Source organism: Telopea speciosissima, chromosome 3, assembly GCF_018873765.1.
Source record: "Telopea speciosissima isolate NSW1024214 ecotype Mountain lineage chromosome 3, Tspe_v1, whole genome shotgun sequence".
Classification (NCBI taxonomy): domain Eukaryota; kingdom Viridiplantae; phylum Streptophyta; class Magnoliopsida; order Proteales; family Proteaceae; genus Telopea; species Telopea speciosissima.
The window spans coordinates 11494455-11507035 of NC_057918.1; the positions used below are offsets into that span (position 1 = coordinate 11494455).

Consider the following 12581-nt stretch of genomic DNA (forward strand, 5'->3'; position numbering starts at 1 on the left):
CGAAATTAGGTGACGTTCTTTATCCCATAAACAAATAAAACCATATGACTACACAAGTTTTAAATGTTTAAATTTGAAAAAGACGGGATTAAGAAAAACAACAAAAAACATACATAATTCTAGTATCGATATATGTCTGATTAATTAAATGCTAATATTTGATGGTGGGCTATAAGTCTATATATAATATTATTGGTAAGGAGTTTGTTGCCGGACTGTGTGGCTTCTTTCCCAGCATGGGGGCTGATGGGATCACATGCACGGGCATCAAAGGGGAGGGGCAAGGTGGTCATTTCACTGCCTCATGTGTGAAGATGCAAGGTACGTTTTTTCCCTAATTTTTTTAAGAATTTAAGATTTGAGTTTTTTTTTTTTTTTTTCTTCAGATTTTAGAAACTTCTTGAAATCAAACCATTAGATCGAATTACAAAAAAGAGAGGAAATTATTTTATATTCATTAGAACTTTTTTATGACATGCATTAGAATTATTTTATAAACATTTGCATAAACATCGTTAATGAAAGAACTATTCAAGGTGATCTCTTTCTCCCTCTCACCCATAGGGCCCTAAGCGTGTCAAAACCAAAACCGAATCAAGTTGTTTACATGTGAATTTTGAAATCGTTTAATAAATGGTTTAGTTTTGGCTTAAAAATGACCCAATTTAATAAACGATTCGATTTTAATTTTAATCATTTAAACTGATTAAGTTTTGATTTATGTATTAAATAAATAATACACTCCAGAATCTTTGACATCCTCATGTTTTCCCACATTGATGAAATGGTTTATACTTTTACTAAAAATAATTATTTAAAATTCAAAAAGATGAAGTAAATTTAAATTAAATAATTAATTATGTAAGAGGAAGTTTAAATTAAATAATTACTTATGAATTTTTTTATGAGAATTGGTTTTTGGGTTGGACAATTTCTATGAAATTATTTAGGAACTATATAACTTTTTAACAAACGGTCCAAGCCATTGCTCATTATATGAAATTATTTAATAAAAACGATTTGATTTGATTTGATTTTATATCTCTGGGATCCAACCAACCGAACCGAACCTACCGTTTAACCGAGACCGCACCGTTTAAGTGTTTAACACCCTAACCCATGGCCCACGGGGAATTGAAGATGCATTGCCGAAGTGATTAATTGGGCAGCCGGCCCAGCCCAAGATCAACATATATGGGCTACGTTTCAGGCCAACAGGAGCTGAAGCTAGCAATGAGGTTTGGACTTTACCAAAAAAAAACAAAAAAAAGAAAGGCTGAATCTAGAGACGATAGGTCCTCAGATTGTGGGCCATCCTATTCCCAGACCCAGGGCAGACCTCCTAAACTGATTAAAATGTTGACCTCGGAGTCTTCTTTGTCTCCCACTATCGTATCCACCACTAGTCTCTACTTCCCATGGAATTTAGTTACAGGCATCAGTCAGCTACTCATCAGCTCTATCAGTACTTAAAGCTACTCCGATCCTAAAGCACCACCCTCAAGATTCTTTCTTTTTAAAAACAAAATTCACAGTGAACGTGTGTCGACAGTGATCCTGGACAAGTAAGTATTTGCTTGCTTTTTGTTGATCTTTCTTTCACATAGCTAGGGGCTAAATGGAATTAGAACGAGGCCGGTTCTGCAATTCATAGCTGGACTAGAATCATTGTCTTCTGAAAATCTAATTTTTACTAAATCAATTTCTTAAGTTCCAACACTGCAGTAAAGAGCAAAAGATCTCTCCTATGAAACTTAATAATAAAAGATGAACTCACCAGCTCATGCCTCATGGGGTGGCTAGCTATCCCATCATTCCGGCCTCTTTAATAATCTAGCCACCTGGGATTATATGACTTAGAAAAAGATTTCTTTTTTTTTTTTTAAGAAAAAGAAAAAGTGAAGAGGTTGGAGTCTTATGGGCGAAGGTTCTATATATCTCTCTATAAATATATGCCATGATTAAAGTACTGGATTGTTTGTTTAATATATGTGATGCAATAGATGGATTGCGTTGGGTTTAGTACAAGTTGGGGGTTATGGGTCAGTCTGATAGATACCAAACATTCCCCATATTTTATGGGTTTCTACCCCAAATCCCGAGAGTTGTGTGATTAAAAATTAAACAAATGAACCCCAATTACTTGGCACGACAAAAGCTCTTAAACCTAAACCATAACCTTACAGAAATGATTCAGATCGATTCAGTGAGGCCACCCGCATATATGTTGTCTTACTTTCAAATTATTAAATTCCATTAATTCATGACCACCTAAAGCTAACCTTGTCATCACTGAAGAATGGGTGTAATTGAATCCTGTCTTTCATATTTCTTTTTAGGGAAAATATCACGTACCTCCCCTGAGGTATGATTTATGTACGCTTTCACCCGTGAGGTTTGGAAAATTCCGTGTACCTCCCTTGCTTTCCAAACTAAGTAACATAAAGGCCCACTCCGTTATCTGAGGGCATTAAACGTTAAAGTTTTATTTTGACTGACCAAAATGCCCTTATTAAACGTTAAAGTTTCATCCCTTATTTCTTTATTACTTCCTTTGTTGAGCTCCATTCTTCACAACGGGCCAAAATTCGCCGCTGCTACACCACCTAGGGTACCACCATTGATGGTGAGCTTCTTGCCACCGAGCTTAAACAACATACTCTTTTTGCCGTTGCTACTACACCTTCGAGGAAAGCCTGGATTCAACCTGGATTTGTGCCCTTTGAAGGAATCACGTTAGTCACCTGCAACTCGTTCCTCTGCTTGGAACCTGCAACCTCAGTCGGTTTGGCACCTCCAACTCATCCCTACTTGCAATCTCACTAGGTTTGGCACCTCCAACTCATACCCACCTACAACTCCCAATTTTTGTTTGGTAACTGCAACTCATAAAATCTCGATTTGGCTGCAGCAACTCCTTCCAACTTCGGTTTGGCACCTGCAAATTGAAAGGATTTTGGCTGTAAGTATTTCAACCAATTTGTGATATTTCACTTGAATTGAAATAGGGTTTGTGGAGATCCATATTAGTTGTGAATAAACATCTCTGATTAATGCCTTATAGTGTTAGGAAAAGGGTTGTGGTTCTTTTAAACCATCATTCTAAATTAAATGAACAAATACAGTCATGAGTTAAGTTGCTTATTAATCCCTTGCATTATTATTGATATGAGTACTTGATCAATTAGCTAGCTAGAGAGAATCGAAACAACTTGCCCCAAGATGACAAAACCCATCTTGTACATTTGTAAGCAATGTTCAGTTCTAGAAAAAAGCCCCTAATATTCTGGAAAAGCTAAACTATTTTATTATGGCCCCCATTGATGTTCATTTGCTTTATACCCCTGCTCCCAAAACTTGCAGAAAATATTTAGTGCTTCTTGTGTACAGCAATTTGAGTTATACCCAATAATCAATTCAAGGTACTTGAAGTTTGAAATTGGTATTTTTTTGCAGGTAAGATGTCTGCTACCAGTGTGAATGAAAGCAATTCAAGGTACTTGAGGTTTGAAAACAAACTGTGTTTTTGTAGAAAAAGAACTGCTGTGAGGATCTCAAACTCGACAGACAACCCGAATAGGCTTTATTACAACTGTGCAGACAAAAACAAGGGTGGCTGCAACTTCTTCCAATGGTATACTAACATGGATGAACCAAGAGTGACCAACACCAATGATGCACCAAATATTGTGGCTGAAAATAGTCTAGAAGACAATCAAAGGAGGGAACAACAGAGGAAGGAAGAGTTACGTAGTCTGAAGACTAGAGTGAAGGCCCTGGAAAAATCAAATGCTAAAATGAAAACAATATGTCTAATAATGGTTGCTTTGTTTGTCTTCAATTTGGTTGTAATTGTTGTGAAGAAGTGATGTATGTTTGGGAAGGGGAGTGGACAATTTTATGTTAAAACTTTATGGTGAAGTAGAATGGAATGTGAAGCTTGCGCACTATGCTTCCAAAGCTATGATGGAAAAAGATTTTGGCCCCATTGTACTGGAAGATCAATGTTTGGCTGATTACATTTCTAATTTTTTTTTTTTGGGTTAATTTCCATAAATTTAGGAAAAAAAAAAACCAAAGGTGGCAATGTGGCATTGGTGTGATCCTTCAATGTATTCCAGACAAAAAGGTATAGACACATTCACTACCAAAGGTTGAAGGCTTAAGTTGATGCTCCATAACTATTAAAGCCTTCTATGAATGTGTTTCTAGTGGCTGAGACTTATTTTTAGTGGTTTAGGTTGATGTTCCATTACTATTAAACCCCAATTCCAAAGCTGATATTCCATTTAAATAGTAAAATCTGCAACAAAGTTTATTCACTACCTCTCTTTTGCTCCATTATAAGTTTTGGAGACTTATTCAATCTCTTTCTATGTCACTTCTGTGTTTGTCTATAAATGTTTAGTTGAAATAACAAGGAACAAGGAAGAAATAAGTTATGGCGATTTTAAGTACATTTAGTTCTTACATGGCCATGGTGGTGGTACAATTCGGTTATGGTGGATCCAACATCCTCATGAAGGTTGCCATCAACAAGGGCAGCCACTTTGTCTTTATAGTCTACAGACACCTAATTGTCATGATGCTCTTGTTAGGCCCTTTAGCCTATTTCCTTGAGTGGTAATTAATTAAGCTCTTTTCCATCATCATTCAATTCTCACACTCTTCCTTCCATGCATGCTTTCTCTTACAAGCGCCAAAATTGCATGAAACAACGTCCTTCTCTTTCACTTCCCTTGATGATCAAGATTCTCAAACACTTACATCCACAACCAAATTGTTTAAAACAGAAAATTAGACTAATGTTTTCTAACACACAAATCACCAACTCAGTTCCTAAATTCCTTCATAATAACTCCAGACATCAGCACATGATCAGCAATGAAGCATTAAACATCCATCTTCATTGTTTGAACTCAAGAACTCGCAAATCACCAACTCAAGAATGAAGCAAATGAAACCAGCAACTCTGCAGATCGGCAACTTAACACACAAGATGGCAATCTTAGCAAATCACTTCCATCTCTTACAAGGAAGTAATACCTCAAATTAAAATCACAATCTTTGCTGTTAGACTTGAAACAATTCATTATTGAAACAATTAAAAGTCATACCCGTACCTTTCTAGGAAAGTAACCACCTTGGTTATGGCTTTGTTTGGCCATCTCTCTTTGCCTTCAGTTTAGAAGCCTTGACTTCCATTCTTTTCTGAACCTTATCTTGTTCAGTCGTAAGTGCAGATGTAGAAGATTGTTGAGATGATCTGGTTACCCTCTGAGAGGGTGTAGTATCAGCATGTATATCAGTACTTGCTTTCCTCTACAATTGCATCAACAAAACAAATAATCAAAAGGATACCTTAACTTTAAATAAACATACTTAAATTGAAATAGAATTTGGTTAGTTAGTCTGGGTACCTTGACACCAATAGTTTTTGAAGTAGATGGTCTCTTGCCTTTTACTGGTCCTCCTTTGCACGTCCTTTTGTTATGATCAAAGGAATGACATTTACTACATCTAACAGTGGTGGACCTCTTCCTTATATCTTCTTTAAGGGCTTCATCAGGTTCCCTCCTCCTTGATCTATTTGGTCTGCCAATTGGCCGCTTCAGTGGTGGAGGAAGTAGATTAGTCTCTTCCAAAGTATTAGGATCAGATAATAGATCAATTACTCCCCCATTAGCCAAGAGATATGTCTTTGTTGTGAAGCATTATTTTTCTCAATACTGGTAGAACCAATGGTAGAAGCTTTAATAAATCCACCACCCATGCCTACACATCTACTAGACATGTCAACCTTTTCAAATGACATATGTTGTTCCATCATACTTGCTGTGCTCTTGTTGTAAAATGTAACCCCATCAGGAGAACCATTCCTTGGCCCAAGCACAACAGTGTGAGTAAAATCAGCCTTCACAGTAGTATTTTCCGCATTTACATAAGAGGTACTAGTATCTCTCTTTCCAGATGTATTGACACTATCTCTCCTTAAAATTGGTGTACTAGCACTGGCAGCTTCCCTACTTAAGTTGGGTGTATGTAGAGTAGCACCACCCCTCCTTACACTTGCTTTTCGTCTCCTATTGGCACCAAGCCTACTTATGTTTTGCTCTTCATCAACAGGAGAAACTAGTGGCTCTCCAGCTTCTGGTCTATCAACTACAACATCACCACCAATCACTGAAAGTGAGTGTCCATTTATGTTAATACTTGCAGTTTGCTCACTAATTACCACATCGTACGGATACAGGTTGAGGTCATCCAATTCCTTGGCAGCCATTTCAAACATCCTCATCACATCCCTGTCAGTCTCCATGGTTACTTCTTTCTTATCAGCTGTTATATATTTCACAGAAAAAGTCACTGATCTATCTTTGGGTATATAACTTAGTACTGTGTTATATATGTCACCAATCATCTCAAGATAGCCAAATTTGTCCACATCTACCACTCGAGACTAAGCATTGACATAGTGATACACTACTTTGCACACTGTTCTGTCCATTCTTCACAATTATGCCTGTCAACATAAACACAACCAATGGTACAAATACAGTATATAAAATACATCATTACACATATATATATGGTTACTAAACAAATCCAATAGATAGTATATATAATGTTATAACACTATAAAATCCAATGGAAATTATACAACTGCCTATATAATAAACAGAATTCCAAGATGAGAGCCAAGACATAAAAAATTTTGGGTGTGAAATATCTAAATTTTGGGTGTGAAATATATAACAGAGATGGTTTCACCCAATCAATTTTTGGGGTTTTACCTTACAAATAAGACTTCTGGTGCAGAGATGGTTTCACGAAGATGAAATGTAGGCTGTGATGACGAGTTGCTGCAACTGAATCCTGTACAAGACATAAAAAATTTTGGGTTTAGGGTTTATTCGATATAAAGTTGCAGAAGTAAACTAACAAAACTAAAATTAATGGATGGGGTTTTACCTAGAAAAGTTCTATTCCGGTGCTGCTGTGTTTTTGGTCGAAGATTTCCAGGTTGTGATGAAGACCTATGTTGCTAAATCATCACTCCTCCAGTGATGGGTAGCTTCCAAAGAGCAAATATCTAGATTATGGCTTCCAGTGCAAAAATGGCGCGACGATGCGGTATTTGGAGGTCTTCTTGAGAAGTGGAAGAGGAATGGAAGAAGTTCTCACTGTAGTTGAAGACCAATCGTAGTTGTTCTTGAGGATTTGCAGGTGTGCTTGAGCAGTTGCAGGTGCTCGTTCAAGCGACAGGGGTTTGAGTCGAGAAATGGAAGAGGGAAGCCTTTTCTTTACCCCAACCCTTGTAAGGGTATATTGGTCATAAGAAGATCTAAAAATGCCTACCGTTCGCAACTAACACGAATAGTTAACGGAGTGGGCCTTTATGTTACTTAGTTTGGAAAGCAGGGGAGGTACGTGGAATTTCCCAAACCTCACGGGTAAAAGTGTACATAAGTCATACCTCAGGGGAGGTACGTGATATTTGAAGGACCATGACGCGTGTCAATATCATTTTTAACGTTTTTCGTATGGTCTATGGCTGTGAAAATTGGTATAGGTGGGGTTTGAAAGTTAACCATGTAATTAAATTTTAACCGAGTATGATTTTTCAGGGGTCATGTCTCCTTCTGGACATCCCTAAAAAGCATAAAAGCTACCTTCTAGGGGAGTGACAGGTTGGCAAGGAGTGTATCCTTCGGTTGGCCTGCCCCTATATTGGTGACACGAGGCCCAATATTATCCCGCTATACGCTTCACCTGGTAATACCCTTTAGAGAGCTAGGTTGTAATGTTTTGCTTCTAATTAATGAAAACGCTTTGACTTCTTTGCATTTTTGTGTGTTTGCTTTGCGTCCCTCCTTTCCTTTTTGTGGCTTGTTTAAGCTTATATCTAGCTAGCTACTGTGTGCTAGTGAGTACTGTGCCCAGACACTCATTTGAGTAGGTCCATGACAATAGGGCCCAAATGACTATATGGGTATTTCGATAAATTAGCTGAATAGGATTTCACTATAAAGTTATATCAAGGTTTTTTTTTTTTTTTTTCTTCTATGTAATCAATCAGAGAGAGGTGTGAGGATGGGCGTTTGTAACCCTATTCTCTATTGATAGTGAAGCAGATCTCATCTTATTGTAAACGTAGGTAATCTTGTCAAACCATGTAAATCCTTGTGTTCGATTGTATGACTGTTTGTTTATGATTTCTATTCTTTACTGAATCGTTATAGGTTTCGTTTTCTACGGAAAACCATTGTCTGGAATCAAGATGTACTGAAGGAAAATCTACATGATTTGTTGACAAAGGATACCGAAAAATATGAACTAGCTTCATCTATCGAATTATAAGAGTCTTTTCATTTTACCTTAATCTGCAAAACACCTTTGTAACAAAAGATATACATTGGTATCACCAAAATGGCAACCAAGTAAATGGTAGAACCAGAAACATAACATTTATGGCATTTCACAAATTTGATCACCTGGCCCAAATTCATGCTTTATTTCTTCCCAAATCCCAACCAATTCTGGATCTTTTTGATTTGTAAACAAACAAATCCAGATAATAAGTCAATGGGGAAGAAAAAGAAAACTCAGGAAAGGAATGATGGGTCATTGCAGTACCATTATGCTTACTGTATATATATATATATATATATATATATATATATATATATATATATGTCTCTTAACTTGGTTTGCACATGCCCATTGATTCCTATTGACCATTTCATTTCCCCCTACCTTTAAAGATCTGTTGCTTAACATCTAATTAAGTCATAATAACTTTTATTATTAGCACTAAATTAAAACTGTAACTTCAAAGCCTCTAAGGAAAAAAATAAAATTAAAGAACCATATCTGTAACTGCAAACCTTCTTCTGCAGATATTATGATACATTTTGGATAGAATATAAGCCTGGTCTTCTTAATTCACTCTTCACAGAACAAACAACCCTAGAACTTGGAGGGTCTGGATGGATCAGCTAGCATAATTTATGAACATGGCCCACTCAAATGATGTTCAAGGTTGATTAGCTTGGGCCACGTGTAGGGCTAAGAACACTCAGCAATCCATATACAGTAGCTTTTGCAGTTTTTGCACTACCAAACCTATATAAGGAGGAGGAGGAGGAGGAGGACGAATGATCCTCTCTTGCTTGAATTGTTAGTCCGTCATGAGTCATGACAATGTCAATGTACGTAGCAGCAGCAGCAGATGGGGCTCACCACCTGAAACTGATGTAGTGGTGTGGGTCCCACCATCCTAGTTAATGGGGCTGGTCCCACTTTCCCTGTTAATACACCTAAATTGTAGTAGTTGCTGTAACGTCAGATGCATGGGAGAGATTTGGAGAATCAAACTGGAAACAGCAGTGTTTGCTGGTTCAGTACTTTTATCCAACACTGATCAACAAACTGTTTCGTTTACCTCAATATACACACAGATCGAATGAAGCTTGGCATGGCATGGCATGGCATGCATGAGAGACCAATTATAATTTACAACTGACCTTAAACCAAAACTGTAAGACAGCCAATATATAATTAATAAGATTTTGTTTAGTAACAGCTCAATCAGAAACAGTAACAAAAGAAAACAGTCAAAACCCATGTTAAAAATCTCTGTCTTCGATCTCAAACCCTAAACCCTTACTACTCACTTACACAAACAGAAGATGATAATGGAGTGGGGCAAAAAAAAAATGGGAATATTAGAACTCAGATTTGAAGCAATCAAACGGCATGAGAGTGTTGCAAGTGCAAAATATATTAAAAAAAGATTTTTAAAGAAACAAAAAAAATTCAAAATTCAAGCCATACATGTTTCCTCAAATCTGATAATCATCTAGGAATGGTGATTGCTTGAATCAGGTCGTTCATTCCCTTCTTGATGATGTTGATTAGAACCACTTGCCTGAGGGTCAGAAGTACCGCCGCCGCCACCGGACAAAGGGCGATACGCATTGAATGAAGCAAGCATTCCCAAGTGGCCCTCAGACGTGCCACCACTCCCACCAATGCTTGAACCAAACTGCTGGCTAGGCAAGAGAGCCATAGGGGTTGGGAAATTCATGAAATGTAGTCCACTGGACATAGATCCTCTATACATACTAGTGTTACTCATAGAAGGGAATGTCCATATGGGATCACCACCACTCATTCCTTGGTTGTTAGGGTTAGTAACCATCCAAAAAGTTCCCGGAATCTGACCATGACTAGCTTGAATTGGACCAGATGAACTTGATTGCAACAAGTAACTACCCATTTGATGTTGACTAGTATCTTGCTCCGGCCGACGCTTTCTGCCGCCGCCGATACCCAACTCGGCGTCGTCCGATGACATGTCTAGACAAGGGTCACGCATCTCCTGCTTAGTAGAATGTAACATGTTAGGGTTAACATCGTTTGTGTTAAAACTGAGCAGTGTGGAGGAAGAGTTATCTGGAAATAAAATTCGACGTTGTGAATCATCGATATTTCGTTCCCATTCGCTTCTCATCCTTAGTTGTTGAGTTGCTGCTGCGAAATTTTGATTGAAATATGAGGTCCTTAGTTGAGACGGTGCCGACATACTAGACCCGGAGCTCCGGAGAGAGATGTTTAAGGACGTGAAATTGGCTGGAATAGTACCGGTACCGGTGGCGGCGATCACTGCGGGTTCTGCTTGTTGGAGGAGCCATTCGATGGTTTCACCGTCGGATTTGTGACCGAGCTCTCGAGTGAGTTGAAAAACACGAGCGGCGCAAGTTGCCGGCATGCGAATGCGACGTCCTCGGCCGTCGACCTTAGTGTGTCGATCCTTGGTTGAGGTTCGTTTGGGTGGAGGCTTCTTTGAAGGCTCGGCGGCTTTTTGGACTTGGAGATTGGAATTATTGGAAGATCGGATTGTGGTTGTCTCGGCTGATATGGCTAGAGATGGGTAGCCTGAGCTTGAACACACATCTTCTTCTTCCTTCTTCTCTAACAACTGTAATGGAAAGTTAGGTCTTCGGATCCCATTCTCTCCTTCCATTATCAGATAAAAAGATTAATCTATGCTTTCTTAATAGCACCACTGTAGATCATGACCCTTTCAATACAAATTACATGTGGTGATGTGGGTCTCTCTTCTCTCTCCCTCTCTTGATGATAATGGTGGTGGTGGTGGTGGGGTGAGTGGGTGACAGGAGCTCTTCTGCTCTTCTCTTGGACTGCGATTGCTTTCACATTCGTTTGAGACAGATGGGTTTGGGTTGGTTTCTCACAGTAGAGTCTAGAAAGAGAGAGAGAGAGAGGATAAGGGAGGGAGGAGGGCAAGCTTTAAGCAACAAATATAATGAGTGGGAATTATATGGTGGGCTTTGAAAAGCAATTTTTTTGCAGAAAAAAAAAATCGCTTTACTAAGAACTTTAAATTGTTCTGTTTTTCTAAATTTGTGATTGTAAATGAAATATTTATTTGTCTATTTTTTCGGCTTTTTTTTTAATTTTTTAAATCTTGCACCCTTTTATTGTGGTTGGACAGTCCCTTGGTTCAGACTCCACGTGCGGTGCTCTTTATCATTCAATCCATAAAGACAAGTGGTGGCCGAGGTGGGACCCGATCCCAAGTCAAAAAATCGAGAGACTGGAAAAGAAAAGATGATCAAGTGGGTCCTATTTCATTTAAGTAATCATTACATTTTTGCCTTTGGACCTTCGCTCTTGCCTTTGCTCTTAACCCTGGTTGGAATTTACAAATGAATATAGTTCCCCACCTTGGTTAGGAGTTAGGGGTTGTGTGTCTTCCAGCTTTTAATAAGGACTTCATTGGTCTAGGTGAGATGCTCTCAGACTTACTCTCATCTCAGGTCTCAATCTTGATGGTTCGGCTCCTTACATATATTTATTGGGTTTTACATTAAAATAAAAATGAATTATCTCATATCGGAGGTGAATAGTCATTTAAATTTCAACAAAAGTGGTATCAGATCAGAATAAAGAAAACCCATCGGGAAAAAATCTCAATTCCCATGTGTGTTCCTCGTGTAAAGAGAGAGATTGTTGGGGTTCTATACGAAAAGAATTATTTTACATCGGATCTAAATAATCCAACGTGAATGTATGTAAAGACTTATGCACCCTCTTCTTAACGGTTAATTTGTTTTTAAGAATAAATTCTATTCAAATCCCTATAATATTCACTTTTAACATTTTTTTCTTCTTTTCACCATTTTTCGGGAGGGACCTAAGATAGTGAGATTGTTATCTCTCATCTCTCAATCTCTAGCAAGACTAACTAACTTATGGTCTTAACAGATTAATTAACTATAATTATGATAATTTGTAGCAATTAGATGATGTAATGTTAATTGGCGTCTTCCCAAGCTCATGATCTTAGGTGGGGTTCTTGTTCTTGCTATATTAAGTTCATGACATATACTTAAGTTGATTGTGTAATTCTCAATCAAATCACTCAATTTCGCATCAGTGTCACCATGTACTTGCTTATATTTGTGATTTTGAAGGTAAAATTGTCTCTTATTTTCCCACACTCTTTTGTCTTCTTAATTGGTAGGTAAGCTAAGGCCTTGAGCATTGTTTTC

General features: G+C 37.9%; 1 protein-coding gene across 1 annotated transcript; it reads right to left on the bottom strand.

The window, feature by feature from the left end:
- Positions 1–9528: 9528 nt before the first annotated feature.
- Positions 9529–11083, bottom strand: LOC122657019 (transcription factor TCP15-like). Its single transcript, XM_043851754.1, has one exon. It carries the CDS (start codon positions 11027–11029, stop codon positions 9863–9865), a length of 1167 nt encoding a protein of 388 aa, XP_043707689.1. The 5' UTR covers positions 11030–11083; the 3' UTR covers positions 9529–9862.
- Positions 11084–12581: the final 1498 nt, after the last annotated feature.

What these genes read in the sequence shown, in the direction of transcription:
- LOC122657019 (XM_043851754.1), bottom strand. Translation starts at nt 11,029, where the DNA reads ATGGAAGGAGAGAATGGGATCCGAAGACCTAACTTTCCATTACAGTTG.